This window comes from Zingiber officinale, unplaced genomic scaffold (assembly GCF_018446385.1).
Source record: "Zingiber officinale cultivar Zhangliang unplaced genomic scaffold, Zo_v1.1 ctg224, whole genome shotgun sequence".
NCBI lineage: Eukaryota > Viridiplantae > Streptophyta > Magnoliopsida > Zingiberales > Zingiberaceae > Zingiber > Zingiber officinale.
In genome coordinates, this window is record NW_024589900.1 from 579,346 (window position 1) to 593,989 (window position 14,644).

Sequence of the window (14,644 nt, forward strand, 5' to 3'; positions counted from 1 at the left end):
AAAAAATTTGAAAAAAATTATGTTTGTAGATCAAATCGTCAGATAGCATAGTAAAAATTTCCAACTCAAAATACAAATAGTAGGCATGCTAAATAATTAATTTTTAAACAATGTAAAAAATAAAACACATTAAATTTGAAAGCATGCATAAAATTAATTTAAATTATACTAAGCATTATTTGGGGATCCCATACAAATTTTACGTACTGGATTTATCAAATAATTTTTAGGAATATAATTTCTAACTATTTTTGTAATTTAGCCTTATGAAATCGTAAATACTCGTTAAGACTACTGTTATATCTATTTTTTAATATTGAGAGATATTTGGCATGCAAAATTTTATTTAAATGATTCTATTTTTTCTTTTAATTTTTTATTTTTATTTTTGATTTTATCAAACAATTCTAGTGGATATGATTTGAGCTAATTTTCTTTTCAAATCAATATTTTTTTAAATTTATTATTCTTAAATTTTAACTTACATAAGGATTTAGACATTAATGTTATTCCATAATAAGTTACATAAGGATTTAGACAATAATGTTATTCCAGAATAAGTTGATCAAGAGGTAGAAGACAGACCTTACTTACCATATCATGTTCGAAGTTGGTTGCTCCCCCTTCGCTACTGCTTTCCTCGGATGTAGCTTCTTTTTTATTGGTGATTTCCTCTTGGTGACTTGTCATGAGTGCTAGTCCGGTATACTCCTCCAATTCGGACTCCGATGATGATTAGTCCTACGTTGCCTTCATATTTTTGTGCATTGGTTTGCTTGACCCTTTGTTTTTCTCCTTCTTTTTTAGTTTCAGGCAATCATTCTTGATGTGCTCTTCTTCTTGACAGTTATAGCATCTTACTTTCTATTTTTCTAGAACAAACTTCTTAGCCTATGACTTGTTATATTTGTTAGATTTAAAATACTTTGAGAATTTTCTTACCATGAAGGTTGCTTCATTTTCATCAATCAATGAGTCTAAATCAAGTCCGCTCTTTTGGGCTTGCAGTGCTAGGTTCTGATTTGGTCTCTTTCTTTATCTTGCACCTCGAGACTCGTGTAATTCAAAAGTAGAAAAAAGATTTTCTAGTATACTTATCTTGAGGTCTTTGGAAATATAGTAAGAGTCTACTGTAGATGTCCATTCCAGTGTTCTCGGGAACGAGTTTAAAGCATATCTTTGTGAATCTCGATTAGTCATCGTTTCTTCGAGGTTCATTAATCTGGTGATTAGCTCCTTAATTCTTCCATGTAGATGAGCAACTGATTCGCCTTCTTCCATCCGGAGGTTGCTGATTTGTTTCCAAAGCAGGCCCATCTCGCGAGGTTTGCTTCAACCATTCCTTCATGTAGCTCCAAAAACTTCTCCCAAAGAGCTTTTGCTTATTCGTAAGCTCTGATTCGACTGACTTCATGAGGTGGAAGTACTCTCAACAAGTGGAACTCGGCTCATCCTTTCGCTACGAAGTCGGCTTGTGTCTTTTTTGGTCCATTGGTATTCCTCTTTTTCAGCTCCTTGTTGGTCCCTGGGGGTTACAAAATCATATTTAATTATTAAAAGTAATTCGAAATTAGTTTAAAAAAATTCTTCCATGCATTTCTTCCATATCGCGAACTCGCCCTCACACTTAAGCAGATAGATGCTGGGTCCGACCATTATTTTTATACTTCAGTTGGCAGTTAGTCCTTCTAAAATGGTTGGGCTATAATACCATTTGTTGGTCCCGGTGCGACCAACAAAAGCAGGGTGAATTGTTTGTAAAATAAAAAACAACCCTTTCAAGATATTTAGACTTCGTTAGATAGCACAATTAAATTAAAGCAATTGAACAACTAATAAAATAAAAGAGGTAGAAGAATTACTTGGTTAGAACCTAGGTTGTTTTTAATCCAAGGCAAATGAAAGTATTATACAGTCTCCTTCGTTGAAGGTGGAGAAGTCTTTTATACTCATTGAATATTCAGAAATATGCTAGAAAATGAATACAGGAGTTGTTGAATATTTTCTAATTCCAAAGATTTTTTTTATAGCCCCGGGAAAACTCTATCCGAAGATGGAAGGCGCCTTCAATAGGGTTCAAGGCACTTTCAATCAGAGAAATTTTATCACCGAAGATAAAACTTTATCTTCGGCTAACGATCACGGGAAGATAACTTCTATAGGCTAGAAGGCGCCTTCAATACTATTCATCGAAGGCGCCTTCTAGCTTATAGAAGGTGTATTTCATGAGGCAGATCAGCTTCTTAGTTAATACTTTTGCGTGGGTGGTACTTTTGCTAACCTGAGGCAGATCAACTTCAATAGGATTATCATGAGGCAGATCTCTTCGCGTGGGTGATACTTTTGCTAACCTGAGTTGAGCTCACCCGAACACAACTCTGACCTTCTCCTAAAGCAAGCTTCCTCCACGACTTCTTATCCCTCAAACGTCGCACACATCCTTCTCGTTCACCGATGTACTCTTCCGTAGCACCATGTCCCTCAGACCCTCACAGAGCCCGTCAACTCCCTTCTCATGCCACCCTTCTCACTGACTATATTTTTCGCTCGACTTCTTGTGTTCCTAAACTCCTACACACTTAAACACAAAGATCAAATACACAGGACCTAACTTAACTTAGTTGACCATATCAAAATTATCACGAGATACTTACATCTGCGACTAAATATTCTTTAACTTCGAAATCAATGAAAATCTTAGATTTAAGAGGTAATCTTATTCTAGGATATATGACCCTTTTGCTTAAATTTTGTGATGTGGCGGGCACGTAGGATCATTACATAAATCAAATGAGATTTTTTTTTTTTGATAATCTTAAATGGATAACAAGGTTATCCATGATCATCCCAGCCAAACGCCCTAGTGTATGATATCTGATCTATTAGTATTTGAAGACATTTTCATTGATTTTAATTCATTTGCTAGGATTCATTGTCGTTTTAATATTTTGGTAAAACAATAATATATTCTAAGAAATGAATTAAAGTTTTGGTTCATGAAGATTTATTATCAGTATTTAGAATCTACTTTTATAAAAGGGTAATCTGATCCACAAAATTCCGCTGTGAATCCAGAGAAGGATTTATTGCTTTACAAAAGATTATTTTTTAACTCGACCACATGATCTCTAAATTACATAGTAATAATTTTCTTATTACTTCTATTCTTCAGGAAACTATTATTTTCTGTTTGGTAAAATATAGTCATGTTTAGCTTCTTTTTAATCTTGACGTACTTTGAATGGAAAAATTTGCTTCATTTGACTTTTTTATTATTATTATTTTCACCACAACAAGGGCAATGGTAGTGGAATTTGAAATGTTAAATTAATTTTTAAATTTGTATGTTTAATCCAACTGAACCCAAATTCCTTTTTTTCAACTCTTCCAACTTTCAGATGAATATAAAATTAAATAACCAGTTTCAATTATAGTTTATGACTTGCCTTTTCGACTAAATATAAAGTTATACAAACATATTGGAATTCAAAACATCACCTTTTCTCTATTTCTCCAATTTCTCAAAAAAAATCTTTTTAGTTTCTTCAATTCAAATCATTAGGTCGATAACATTCATTACTCACTCTCTCCTCTCGATTCAAAATTTTGAAATGATATTTAACTTCATAGTCACTTCAAAATTTATACAAAAAATAAAAAAAGGAAAGTTTCTGCGAAGAAAAAAAAACAGGAAAAATAAAATAAAATGACAGGAAGAATCTTTCAACTGATTCAGAAAAGTTTGTTCTATTTATCAACTCACTAGATAGTTTTGAAATAAGAACAAATGATTAATCCGATGTCTCTATTCTCCCAAAGGATGTCCGCTCCTGAAACTTATTTTTGTAGGTATTTTGATAAATTTTGACAGACTTGTAATCTCAGAAAGGATTGAAAAATACCCCTACGCTTGGTTTGAGCAGCAGGGAACTTGCATGAACACCTTTAAGCTATAATCACATAAAATTACATTCAACAAAAAATTTATCAGTAAAGATTAACAATAATCAACAAAATTTGCACCAAACAAGTACTAATAGATGAGAAGCCATGTTGAAATGTAATCGACAAATGATGGAAGTTTGGTCACCTAACAAGATCACAGAACACTGATTACAAAGTGCTGCAAAGCCCAAGTAACCACAAGAAGCCAGAGAGAATAAAACTAACCTGCGAGTTTGGTCTCCTAACTGATAAGCACCGCCCAGTTTGAGTGTGATGTTCAGAAAACAATGAATTTTCTCCCATTGGCACACGAAATGTGATTTCCCTGAAATCACAAGTAGCCAACACATGATCAACATCGACTAACAAAACCAATGGGGAAATATAAGAAAAGATTATCAGCGCGAGTTACAATCATTAACCTAGGAATCAAAGACAAAAGTCGGTACAGTTGGATAGTGGAGGAATCCCAGTAGCACCAGCTTGGACACAATTAAGCTACTGAATCACTTGCAGATCTGATTCTTAAAAGAAAAGTCACGAACAGCAGTTGTCTAAGTGTTTTACAAATTGTGCTGCAAACCCTGATAAATTATTGTTACTAAATGTTTTTCCAGTTGGTGTATTAAAAACAGGCAGCATTTCTTCATTACAGACAGATTTTGCATGAGAAAAACATATGTTTCATCAATTTACCTGCAAGGGAATAATGAAGTTTGATATCAATGAATCAGTGGCACAAAACAAGCCTCCCTTTCTTGCATCCTCCAAATGGCTCTTATGCAGTACCATAAGAACAGTCTTAATTGACCATCACTGCATCTGTCAGATTCTGGTCATCAACTATCCCTTCAGTGGTAACGGATTCATCATTATATGCATTATCAATCCCATAATTCTGATTGCTAGGGATGTTTCCAGCAAATACTTTCAAGAGCATCAACACTTGCAGACAGCAGCAGACAGCAACCCACTAGCAGTGTACGTAGTAGTTTGCAAACCTCCACAAATCTTATGCAGATTATGTGTCTGATTTTTGAAGGGAGCCTTCCCCTTTTCAACAATATTCTCAGTATTAGGAACCTTAAAGGACTTCGACTCTGGTTTTGACATTAACATGCTCTGCAGAAATTGGACTACAAAATGATAATTAACATTGATTCCATGATCTATTTGATAAGCACCTGCAGGTCCCTTGTTATCAAAGGAATGTAGATTCACTCATGAACCTTTCCTGTTATCCAGTGTAAGCTGTCCAATGTTGCTACAATTTCTCCAATCTGTTCATGTGAAAAATTACCAACTGTGAACTTTTCTGCCACTCCTTTTACTTCTATCAAACTATAACCAGGCTCCTTCTTCACCCTACTATATCTTAACAATTTCCTAGCTTCAGCAGCTCCCTCCCACTTTCCATCTGATGCATATAAATTTGCCAAGAGAACATAAGGTGAACTAGTGCTCGGTTGAAGTTCCAAAAGCTTAATAGCTACCCGTTCTCCAATAGCAACATCTTTATGAAGGCGGCATGAGGAAAGCAAGTTGCCCCAGATCACATAGTCATTCTGATAGGGAGACATTTTAATGTAATCCTCAGCCTCTAGCAATCTCCCAGATCGACCCAACATATCAATCAAGCAAGATAAGTGTTCGATTTCAGGACATATTCCATATGTTTCCTCCATTGAATTAAATAATGTCAAACCTTCATCAACTAGGCCAGCATGGCTGCAAGCTGTTAAAAGTCCAATGAATGTGACAGACTCGGGAGTGAATCCTTCACGTTTCATCTGCTCAAAAATTTCCAAAGTGGTCATTGCGTGCCCATGGTTCCCAAGCCCGGCAATGATTGTGTTATAAGATATCACATTATTAATCGGCATCAAATCAAACACAAGCATAGCATATCGGCTACAGCCACACTTAGCATACATGTTAATGAGAGCATTAAAAAGGACTATGTCAAGATTCATCCAAGTTCTTACTAAATGGGCATGAATCTGACCTCCATAGTGAAATAAAGCAAGTTCTGCACATATAGCCAAAGCACTAGCTGTGGTGAATGCATCAGGACTTAAACTAGAGTTATTCTCCATTACAGTCATCTCTCTAAACAACATCAACCCTTTCATATGCTCCTGACAATTGGAACATGCATCAATATAAGTGTTATATGTTATGATATCCTTATTATTGATCGACATAAAAGCTTTATCTACCTCTTCAGATAAATTGCATATTGAGTACATCTTTAAGATAACATTTCCAACAAAAGCTGTGGTGTCAAGACCCCGTTTGACCGTCTGGCAGTGCAATTCAAGGCCTAATACCAAATCATCCACAGTTGAGCATATTCCTAGCAGAGCCACATAAGAAAATTCATCTGGATGCAAACCTTGCTGGTTCATAAGTCTGAATAGCTCCAAACTCTTATCCAGTTTGAACTTCTCAGCAAATCCTGTGATCATTGCATTGTAAGAGATAGAATTTGGTTTCAAGATGCTTCTAAAGATGCGTAGAGCATCATCCATGCAATCACATTTTATGTACATAGACATCAAAGAGTTATAGACAAAGGATATGCCTTCATACCCATTTTTCAATGATTGACCATGCACCTGTCTACCCTGTGCCAGGGCAAAAAGGGTTGCACAAGAACTAATAATGCTTCCGTAGATATATTCATTGGGCTGAAATGGCATTTGAGCAAACAGATTCAAAGCAATGGATGGGTTGCTGGCTTGATCATACCCAGCAATCAGAGCTGACCATGATACTATGTTTCTAATTGGCATGTGATCAAATATACAATTTGAAGATTCAAAATCTTTGCACTTGGCATACATATTGATTAGATGGTTTGAAAGAAAGAGGTCAGACTCCACACCGTTCTTGACAACTGAAGCATGGAGTGCAACGCCAAGTCTGAAAGTCCTCTTTGTTGAGCATTCTTGCAGAAGCATCCCTAGCTTCCGCAGCAACATGAATGCATGGAACTAAAAATTTCAAAGAGGATTCAGCAGTCAAAGAACCAGTAAATCCCAGGTTCGCAATTGCAATAGATGATTGTTCCCACAAATCCAAATTATCTAGGAGCAAAAAATAATGAGTATTTAAAATGTTAATCAAAATGTATAAATTTGAATTATGAGGATATAACAACAGGATATTGTTATGCAAAATTTTATAACTATTCAGAACTAACTCAATTTACTGTAATTCATAACCAAATACAACAATACTAAATCATAATGATAATGCTTTGCATAAGTTTTCAGATAGAGAGCTCATAATTATATTGCAGATTCTCAAGAAAGAGGACCCTTAGACAATGAAGCAAAAAGGTGATTTCGCTCACCCAGCCCCTCTTCACCAGAAAGAGAACTCTTAAACAAGCTTCAGCAAGATGACGCCTACAGAAAGTGTTAATTAGCTCTTGGAGGAAAAAAATTTTTAGTCAGTTTGTAAGCAGGCAGGCAACAGGGAAAGCCTTCTTCATAAAGTTGGTAAAATAACTCCGCCAAAACTTTGAAGAATGTGGATGTTAGAAATGCTCAATTGCATCAGAAGTAAATGCATTCACTGCTTCAATTGACAGTGACTCTACTTAAAGGAATACAAAAATAACACAATTTAAAAATCACAAAAGGTGGCAGAGTGAACCTTATAACAAGATAAGACGCCCGTTCCCATCATGATAGGAACTATAGTTTTATCCCAACTTCTAATCACAAAATACCATTCCCAGCACGAGTCGGGACGAATGTGCGAGGACCGCAGCGAGCAGGAGACGGCGTGGCGGAGGCAAGATGATAACCAGGGACAGGAAGGGGAAAGAGAGAGAGGAGCCCCCGAACTTCTACGTGGGTGGAAACCCTATCGCTATGGCTCCTGATGTTCGCGCCGGGTTCAAGCAAGCACGGTTGAAAGGGTGGAGAAGAAGGTAGGCTGAGGGCGGGCGTTGGCGCAACGCCGGCGCCAAAAACCCTAACAAGAATGGACGGACGAAATGAGACCAGAGAGAGGTAGGTTTGGTCTGCCTGTTTAGTAGTATTCGAAAAATGATACGCAGGAAAAATTCAAGATAGAAATATAAAATAATGGACTATAAAAATAAAATCGATGGCCCATTATTTTTTCTTAATTTTTTTTTTTTTTTTACCATTGCTCGTGTTATTCAGCCTTTTTTTAATTAAAAAAAATTAAAAACAGACCAGAGAGAGGTGGGCTCGGTGATTTTTAGGTTTGCCTGCTGCGCCTTTATAAATGAGTATCAATCAATGTGGCTGGCAGCGATAGAACAGACAAGTTGATTTAATTTTGGAGAGAGAGCTACTGAGCCCAGACGAAGTTACATTTTAGGAGACAGATCTGGAATTTAGAGTTTGGGTGAGCAAAACTCCCTCTAGCATCTGATATTGAATGAATTAATACAATATTATAATGTTCACTTGGCGTTAAAACTGACGCTGAGAAAAGTTTAAAGGAGGCTGGCCACCATTTCAATGAACACCATCATTGAATTTTTCAAGTGTTTTTTTCCCACTTACGTGAGGGTCGGCGCAAGGCTGGCCCACCCACATGATTAATTATAATTTTTTATTAATATATATATTTTTTTAATTTTTTACCAAACTATGTATTATAGTTTAAAATTATCAAATTATATACCGATTTCTCATTTTACCCTCGTGTTCAAATCAATTCGACTAGAAAAATAAATTCTATCAACCGGTTTCGACAAAAATTGGTTGATGGACCTAGAGATCTCGAAATGATATAGAATTAATTCTTATATGTTAGTCTAGTTATCCCAATTGTACAAATACTGTCAAACATCAATTTGACAAATATATTGAGAGCAGTGATTTTTTTTAATATAAATTAGTTTTCAAATATATTTATGTTCAAAAAATCACTGCTCTTAATATATTACGTCAAATTGATATTTGATAGTATTTTTACAATCAGGAGAACTAAACGAATACATAGAAACTCGTTTTATGTCATTTCAAGGTCTCTAGGTTCATCAGTCAATTTTTTTTTTGAAACTATAACTGAATGAACCTAAATAAAATCAATGTAGGTTCATTCAGCCAAAATCGGTTGATAGACCTAGAGAGCTCGAATGAAGTAAAACCAGATCATATGAATTCTTCTAGTTGTTATGATTATATCAATTCTCTCAAACATCAATTTGACCTAATATATTGAGAGGAATGATTTTTTGAATACGAATTAATTTTTTTAAATACATTCATATTTAAAAAATCACTGCTCTTAATATATTAGGTCAAATAGATGTTTGCTAGCATTTTTACAATCAAGAGAACTAGACAAACATATAGGAACTGGTTTCATGTCATTTGAGGTCTCTAAGTCCATCAGCCAGTTTTGGCCAAAATTGGCTGATGGATATAGAGACCTTGAAATGATATAAAATCAGTTCATATGTGTTCATCTAGTTTTCCCGATTCTAAAAATACTATCAAACATTATTTTGACCGAATATATTGAGAGCAGTAATTTTTTAAACACGAATTAGTTTTTCAAATATATTTGTATTTAAAAAGATCACTACTCTCAATATATTGGGTCAAATTAATGTTTGATAGTATTTTTATAATCAGGATAATTAGATGAATATATAGGAACTGATTTCATGTCATTTCGAGATCTCTAGCTCCATCAGCCAATTTTGGCCAAAACTGGCTAATGAATTTTTTTCAAACACATAGAAAGAAATCAATTCAACTGGAAAAGTTTTCTAGTCGAATTGATTTAAGGATGAGGGTAAAATAGAAAGTGGGTACGTGATTTGGTAATTTTGAAACTATGATATTTGATTTGGGTATTTTGAAAACTTATCTACTGGGTTCAGTAAAAAGCTGTATATTTTTCTATGAAAAAATAAAAAATTAAAAATGTTAAAATTAAAAAGCCAATGGCTATTTCAACGACTTTTTCAAACCAACGGCTTTTCAATGGCTAAAAAATTAAAATTTTATCTATAAATACTCATTACCTTATTTTAATCTTTTAAAATCTAAATTCCTCTAAAAATCTTCTCATATTTTCCTCCGAAATAGATGAAAATAACCAAGGATTTTTTAAAAATTTTATGAATTATCAAAAATTATCAGAAGAAAATCCTTCTTCTCAAAATTCATAAATTCCACCAAATTAACCATATTTTCCATATTCATCAAATTATCCGCATAATCTATATCCACCAAATCTATATGGTCCATATCTACCAAATTATTCATATAATCCATATCTACAAAATTATCCATCTAATCCACATGTAATTGGTATGTCTTTTACATCTTCGATGGAAAATGAACTATTTACTCTGACTTTTGTTCCAGAAACTCAAGTGTTTGACCGTGAATCCCCGATTGAAAGTCACAAATTTGGATAAGGCAGATTCTAACACTACGGGCATAAGAAAGCAGTCAACATGGAGTAAGGTTGAAGATGAGATTTTAGCGAGGTCGTTTGTTACTATTAGTGATGATCCAATCATCGACAATGATTAGAAGGTGGATGCTTTCTGGAATCGTATTGTAATTTACTACAGTGAGAATCATCCTCTAGCTACACCCAATAGAATTGCTAGTGTCATACGATCGCATTGGCACAATACTATACAAATAAAGGTATATCCCTTCAACACAAATTACAATAGTATTTATAGTGCGTATCGTAGTGGTCAGAGTAATGAGGACATATTGCGGCTTGCGTATAAAAAATATCGCGAGGAAAATAATGCAATGCATTTAATCTCGAGCATGTATGGAGAATCATAAAAGATCGTCCAATGTTTACTCCACAGTCCGTTGATCACCTTATTGGCACGAAGAAGGCAAGGACCTCAGAGTCAAGGGCAAGCAACACCTCATCTAACCAAGATGTGAGTCTACATGTAGACCTAAATGAAGAAGAAACTTGTCCAATGGGTCAGAAGGCAGCAAAAAGAAAGGGAAAAGATAAAATGAAATTAGACATTGCAGGTATGACAACAAATTTGGGCAATATGTTCGCAAAATTTACTGAGTATACAAGTATAAAAATGGCTAAAGTTGAAATGAAAAAAAATAACTCAAAGTTGAGAAGATGAAAGCAAAAATTGTCTTAGCCAAAGTTCAACTAAAGGAATATGCAATCCTTTTGAATGACACTTCGTAAATGGCAAAAGAGTAATTTATCATCCACGAATATCTATGTCAAGAGATTAGGGGAGATAGAATATGTAATTTTTATTATTATAATTTTTAATTATTGTATTTTTCAATTAATGTAGTTTTTTATTATTGTACTTTTTCAATTAAAGAGCAATTTCTGGTCAATTAATATAGTTGTTGCAAAGTATCCGTTGGAATATAGTCATTGTAACATAACTGTTGATAAGAAAAAATAAATAGACACCTTGTGCTCTTCAATTCTTCATTCTAAGAATATTCCTCCAAAATGTCTCAATATTCAAGTAGCACCAGCTCTGATTCGACAAGTGAAAATGAAGTCCAAGTTGAAGTTGTTGACGAAGATTATGATCCGAGGAATGAGCTAATGTCATTGCTACTTCAACAAAGCCAACAAATAGTTGAAGCATATCAAAATAATAATGAGATACGATGAAGGAGAAGGTTCATCCAAAGAAATCGTGAAGTCGAGCATGCAAGGCTCTTCAATGATTATTTCTCCACAAAGTTAGTGTATCCATATCAAATATTTCGAAGATGATTTCACATGCGAAGAGATTTATTTTATCGCATAGTGAATGCACTTGAGAGTCATTCATCGTATTTTCAGTATAGGGATAATTTTGCGAGAAGAAAAAACTTGTCACCACTACAAAAATCACGACTGTGATTCACTAATTGGCTTATGGAGTCATGGTCGACCATCTTGATGAGTATTTATGCATGGGTGAATCAACCACAATCAAGTGTCTTTTCAAGTTCTGCAGTTATGTGGTTGAAATATTTGATGATCGATACTGGAGAAGGTCGAATGCTGATGATGTTCAACGTCTTTTTCAAATGCATAATGAGAGTCATGACTTCCTGGAATGTTAGGCAGCCTTGATTGCATACATTGGGAATGAAAAAATTATCCAGATGCTTGGAAAAGCCAGTTTACAAGAGGTCATGGATCACCAACAATCATGCATAAATCGGTCACGTCTTAAGACTTGTGGATATGACATGCATTCTTTGGTATCGCAAGTTCACATGATGATATTAATGTGTTGTACAAATCTCCCATATTCAATAACGTCTTGTAAGGAAATGCCCTGGAGATTAATTTCACAGTTAATAGGACTCAATATAAGAAGGGGTATTATCTAACCGATAGAATATATCCGGAATGGACTACTTTTGTGAAGGCTTTTCCTTGTCCAGAAGATCCTAAGAGGAGATTGTTTAAGGAAAGATAAGAGGTGGCAAGAAAAGATGCTAAACGAGTATTTGGGGTGCTCCAAGCTCAATGGGCAATTGTCAGATGTCCAGCTCGTTATTGGTACAGAAAAAAGTTAAAACATATTATGTTAGCATGTATTATTTTATACAATATGATTGTTGAAGATGAGGGAGGTCACGTGATAAATTGGTACAATGATAAAGGTGATGAACTCACACAATCCGTCTAGGAATCCAACCAAGGATTTCATGATCATCTCTGGATAAATTTCAAATTACGTGACAGTCATGTGCATCACCAACTTCGTGCCAACTTAGTTGAACATATGTGGTGATAATACAACAACAATTCTTAAATTAGTATTTATAGTTTCTCTTTGCATTTAATTTATATATTGTTTTTAAATTTTATGCAAGTGTGATTTTTTTTATATGTTGTGCTTCTCCCTCTTAAATTTATAATAATATTTTAATTTTAAATAAATGACACTCATAAAATAAGAAAAAAATATTTTATGTAATAAATATATTTAAAATTATTATATTATTTATTTTAAATAATAATCATTTAAATTCGATAAATAAAATTAAAATTATATTTATTTAATATAAAATAAAAATAAAGATGAATGAGTAGACAGTGGGACTCATAAATAATGAGTGTTAATATTAAAATGAATGTAAGAGAATGAATATGTTAATATAATATATATGTTGATACCCAAGGTTGTTTTGAGGTGATCAAAACAGTTAGGTTAGGTCCTGTTGTGTTTAATCCTATGTCTAAGTGTGCAAGAACTTAGGAGCATAGGATGTCAGCAAAATACGCAGCTAGCGAGAAGGACAGCACGAGAGGGAGCCGACAGGCTTAGTGCGTTTGAGGAACGAGGTGCTGCGGAAGAATATGTGGGCGGACGAGAAGGAGGCGTACGGTGTTTCCGAGGGACAAGAAGCCAGGAGCGAAAGCTTGCTCGAGAAGGTCGGAAGTTGAGTTCGGGTGAGCCCTATTCCAAATGGTCGAGATCACCCAAGCAAGAGGAACTGGAGCAGAAGACTCAGACTGAGGCGAGCGAAATCAGAGTGGAAGGTTTGGACTGGAAAAAGTCAACTTGGTTGACTTTTTTGGTTTGGGCACCCGGACTCCAGGCGCCCGAAATCAGATTTTATCTGGATCACATTTGACCACGATCCATTACAAAGGGGATAAAATTTTATCCCCCTCCAGATGCCTAGAACCCTTCCAGGCGCCCCGAGCAAGGCTATATAAGTAGCCCTGCTCCCAAAACTAAACAACAACCAGAAATATCCAAACAACACTTGTGCGTTTTTCCTTTTCTATTTTAGCTTCGCCTTGTTATGCGTTCATTGCTGTAAAGAGGCTTCTCCGCCTGAAAGAGATTTTTTTAGTGCGCTTTAACTTCCTTGGATTAACAACCTCCCCGGTTGTAACTAAGTAACTTCTCGGTGCCTCTCTCTTTTTAATTTCTTTATTACTCTTTTATGCAAGTATTATATTAAGTTATAAGTTCGAGGAAGGTATTTTTATTTATTTTTGTGTAGGGACTATTCACCCCTCCCCCCTCTAGTCGGTGGCCAAGGGTCCTAGTAAGTGGTATTAGAGCCAGGACGCTTCAGGAGGACTAATCGTCGATCGAAGCACCGAATTGATGGTCGGACCAAGCATATACCCACCGAAGTTCGAGGGGGAGTTCGCGAGTTGGAAAAAGAGAATGAAGGTATTCTTTAAAATTAATTTTGAATTTCTTTTAATAATGAAGTTCGGTTTTGTAGCACCCGAAAGAAAGGAAGAATATCAATAGACGAAGAAAGAGCAGGCCGACTACATGGTAGACAGCAAAGCAGAGTTTCATTTGCTGAGCATTCTTCCGCCACAAGAAGTCAACTGGATCGGCGCCTACGACACAACAAAGGGGCTTTGGGAGAAGTTCCTTAAGCTACACGAAGGGATATCCGTGTTAGAGTGTATACTAAAAGCCTAGTTTTTTGTATAAACATTTATTTAGAAATAAGAATCACATTGGTCAAATATCTACATTTATATGCTAAGTGTAGTTGTTCAATTAATTTATTTTGTAGATAACATGGTGTGTGGTGTCACACACAGAAGATCATGTTATCAATTCTTTATAAATTATAAACAGTAGCTCACGACTAAGATGGAAAGGAACAAACCATTGGAATAGTCGTAGTGTAATTTGGTATTAGTTTATCTTAACTATAAAATTACACTAGTACACTCTGAGTGTATTGAG

General features: G+C 35.0%; 1 protein-coding gene across 14 annotated transcripts; it reads right to left on the reverse strand.

Annotated features, from left to right (window-relative positions):
• Positions 1 to 3,707: 3,707 nt before the first annotated feature.
• On the reverse strand, positions 3,708 to 7,993 carry LOC122036927 (putative pentatricopeptide repeat-containing protein At5g59200, chloroplastic). Of its 14 annotated transcripts, XM_042596379.1 has the most exons (7): positions 7,609 to 7,988; positions 6,538 to 7,034; positions 6,341 to 6,403; positions 6,165 to 6,268; positions 4,642 to 6,083; positions 4,171 to 4,270; positions 3,708 to 4,090 (listed from the first exon to the last, which is right to left on the reverse strand). In XM_042596379.1, the coding sequence occupies exons 2-5, from the start codon at positions 6,539 to 6,541 to the stop codon at positions 5,163 to 5,165; spliced, it is 1,092 nt and encodes a 363-aa protein (XP_042452313.1). In that variant the 5' UTR covers positions 6,542 to 7,034; positions 7,609 to 7,988; the 3' UTR covers positions 3,708 to 4,090; positions 4,171 to 4,270; positions 4,642 to 5,162. The 14 variants fall into 14 exon arrangements, with proteins under 14 accessions (XP_042452313.1, XP_042452309.1, XP_042452312.1 ...); XM_042596375.1 differs by having other exon boundaries at positions 6,341 to 6,941; positions 7,609 to 7,992; XM_042596378.1 differs by having other exon boundaries at positions 4,642 to 6,268; positions 6,833 to 6,941; positions 7,609 to 7,991.
• Between the last annotated feature and the right edge of the window lie 6,651 nt (positions 7,994 to 14,644).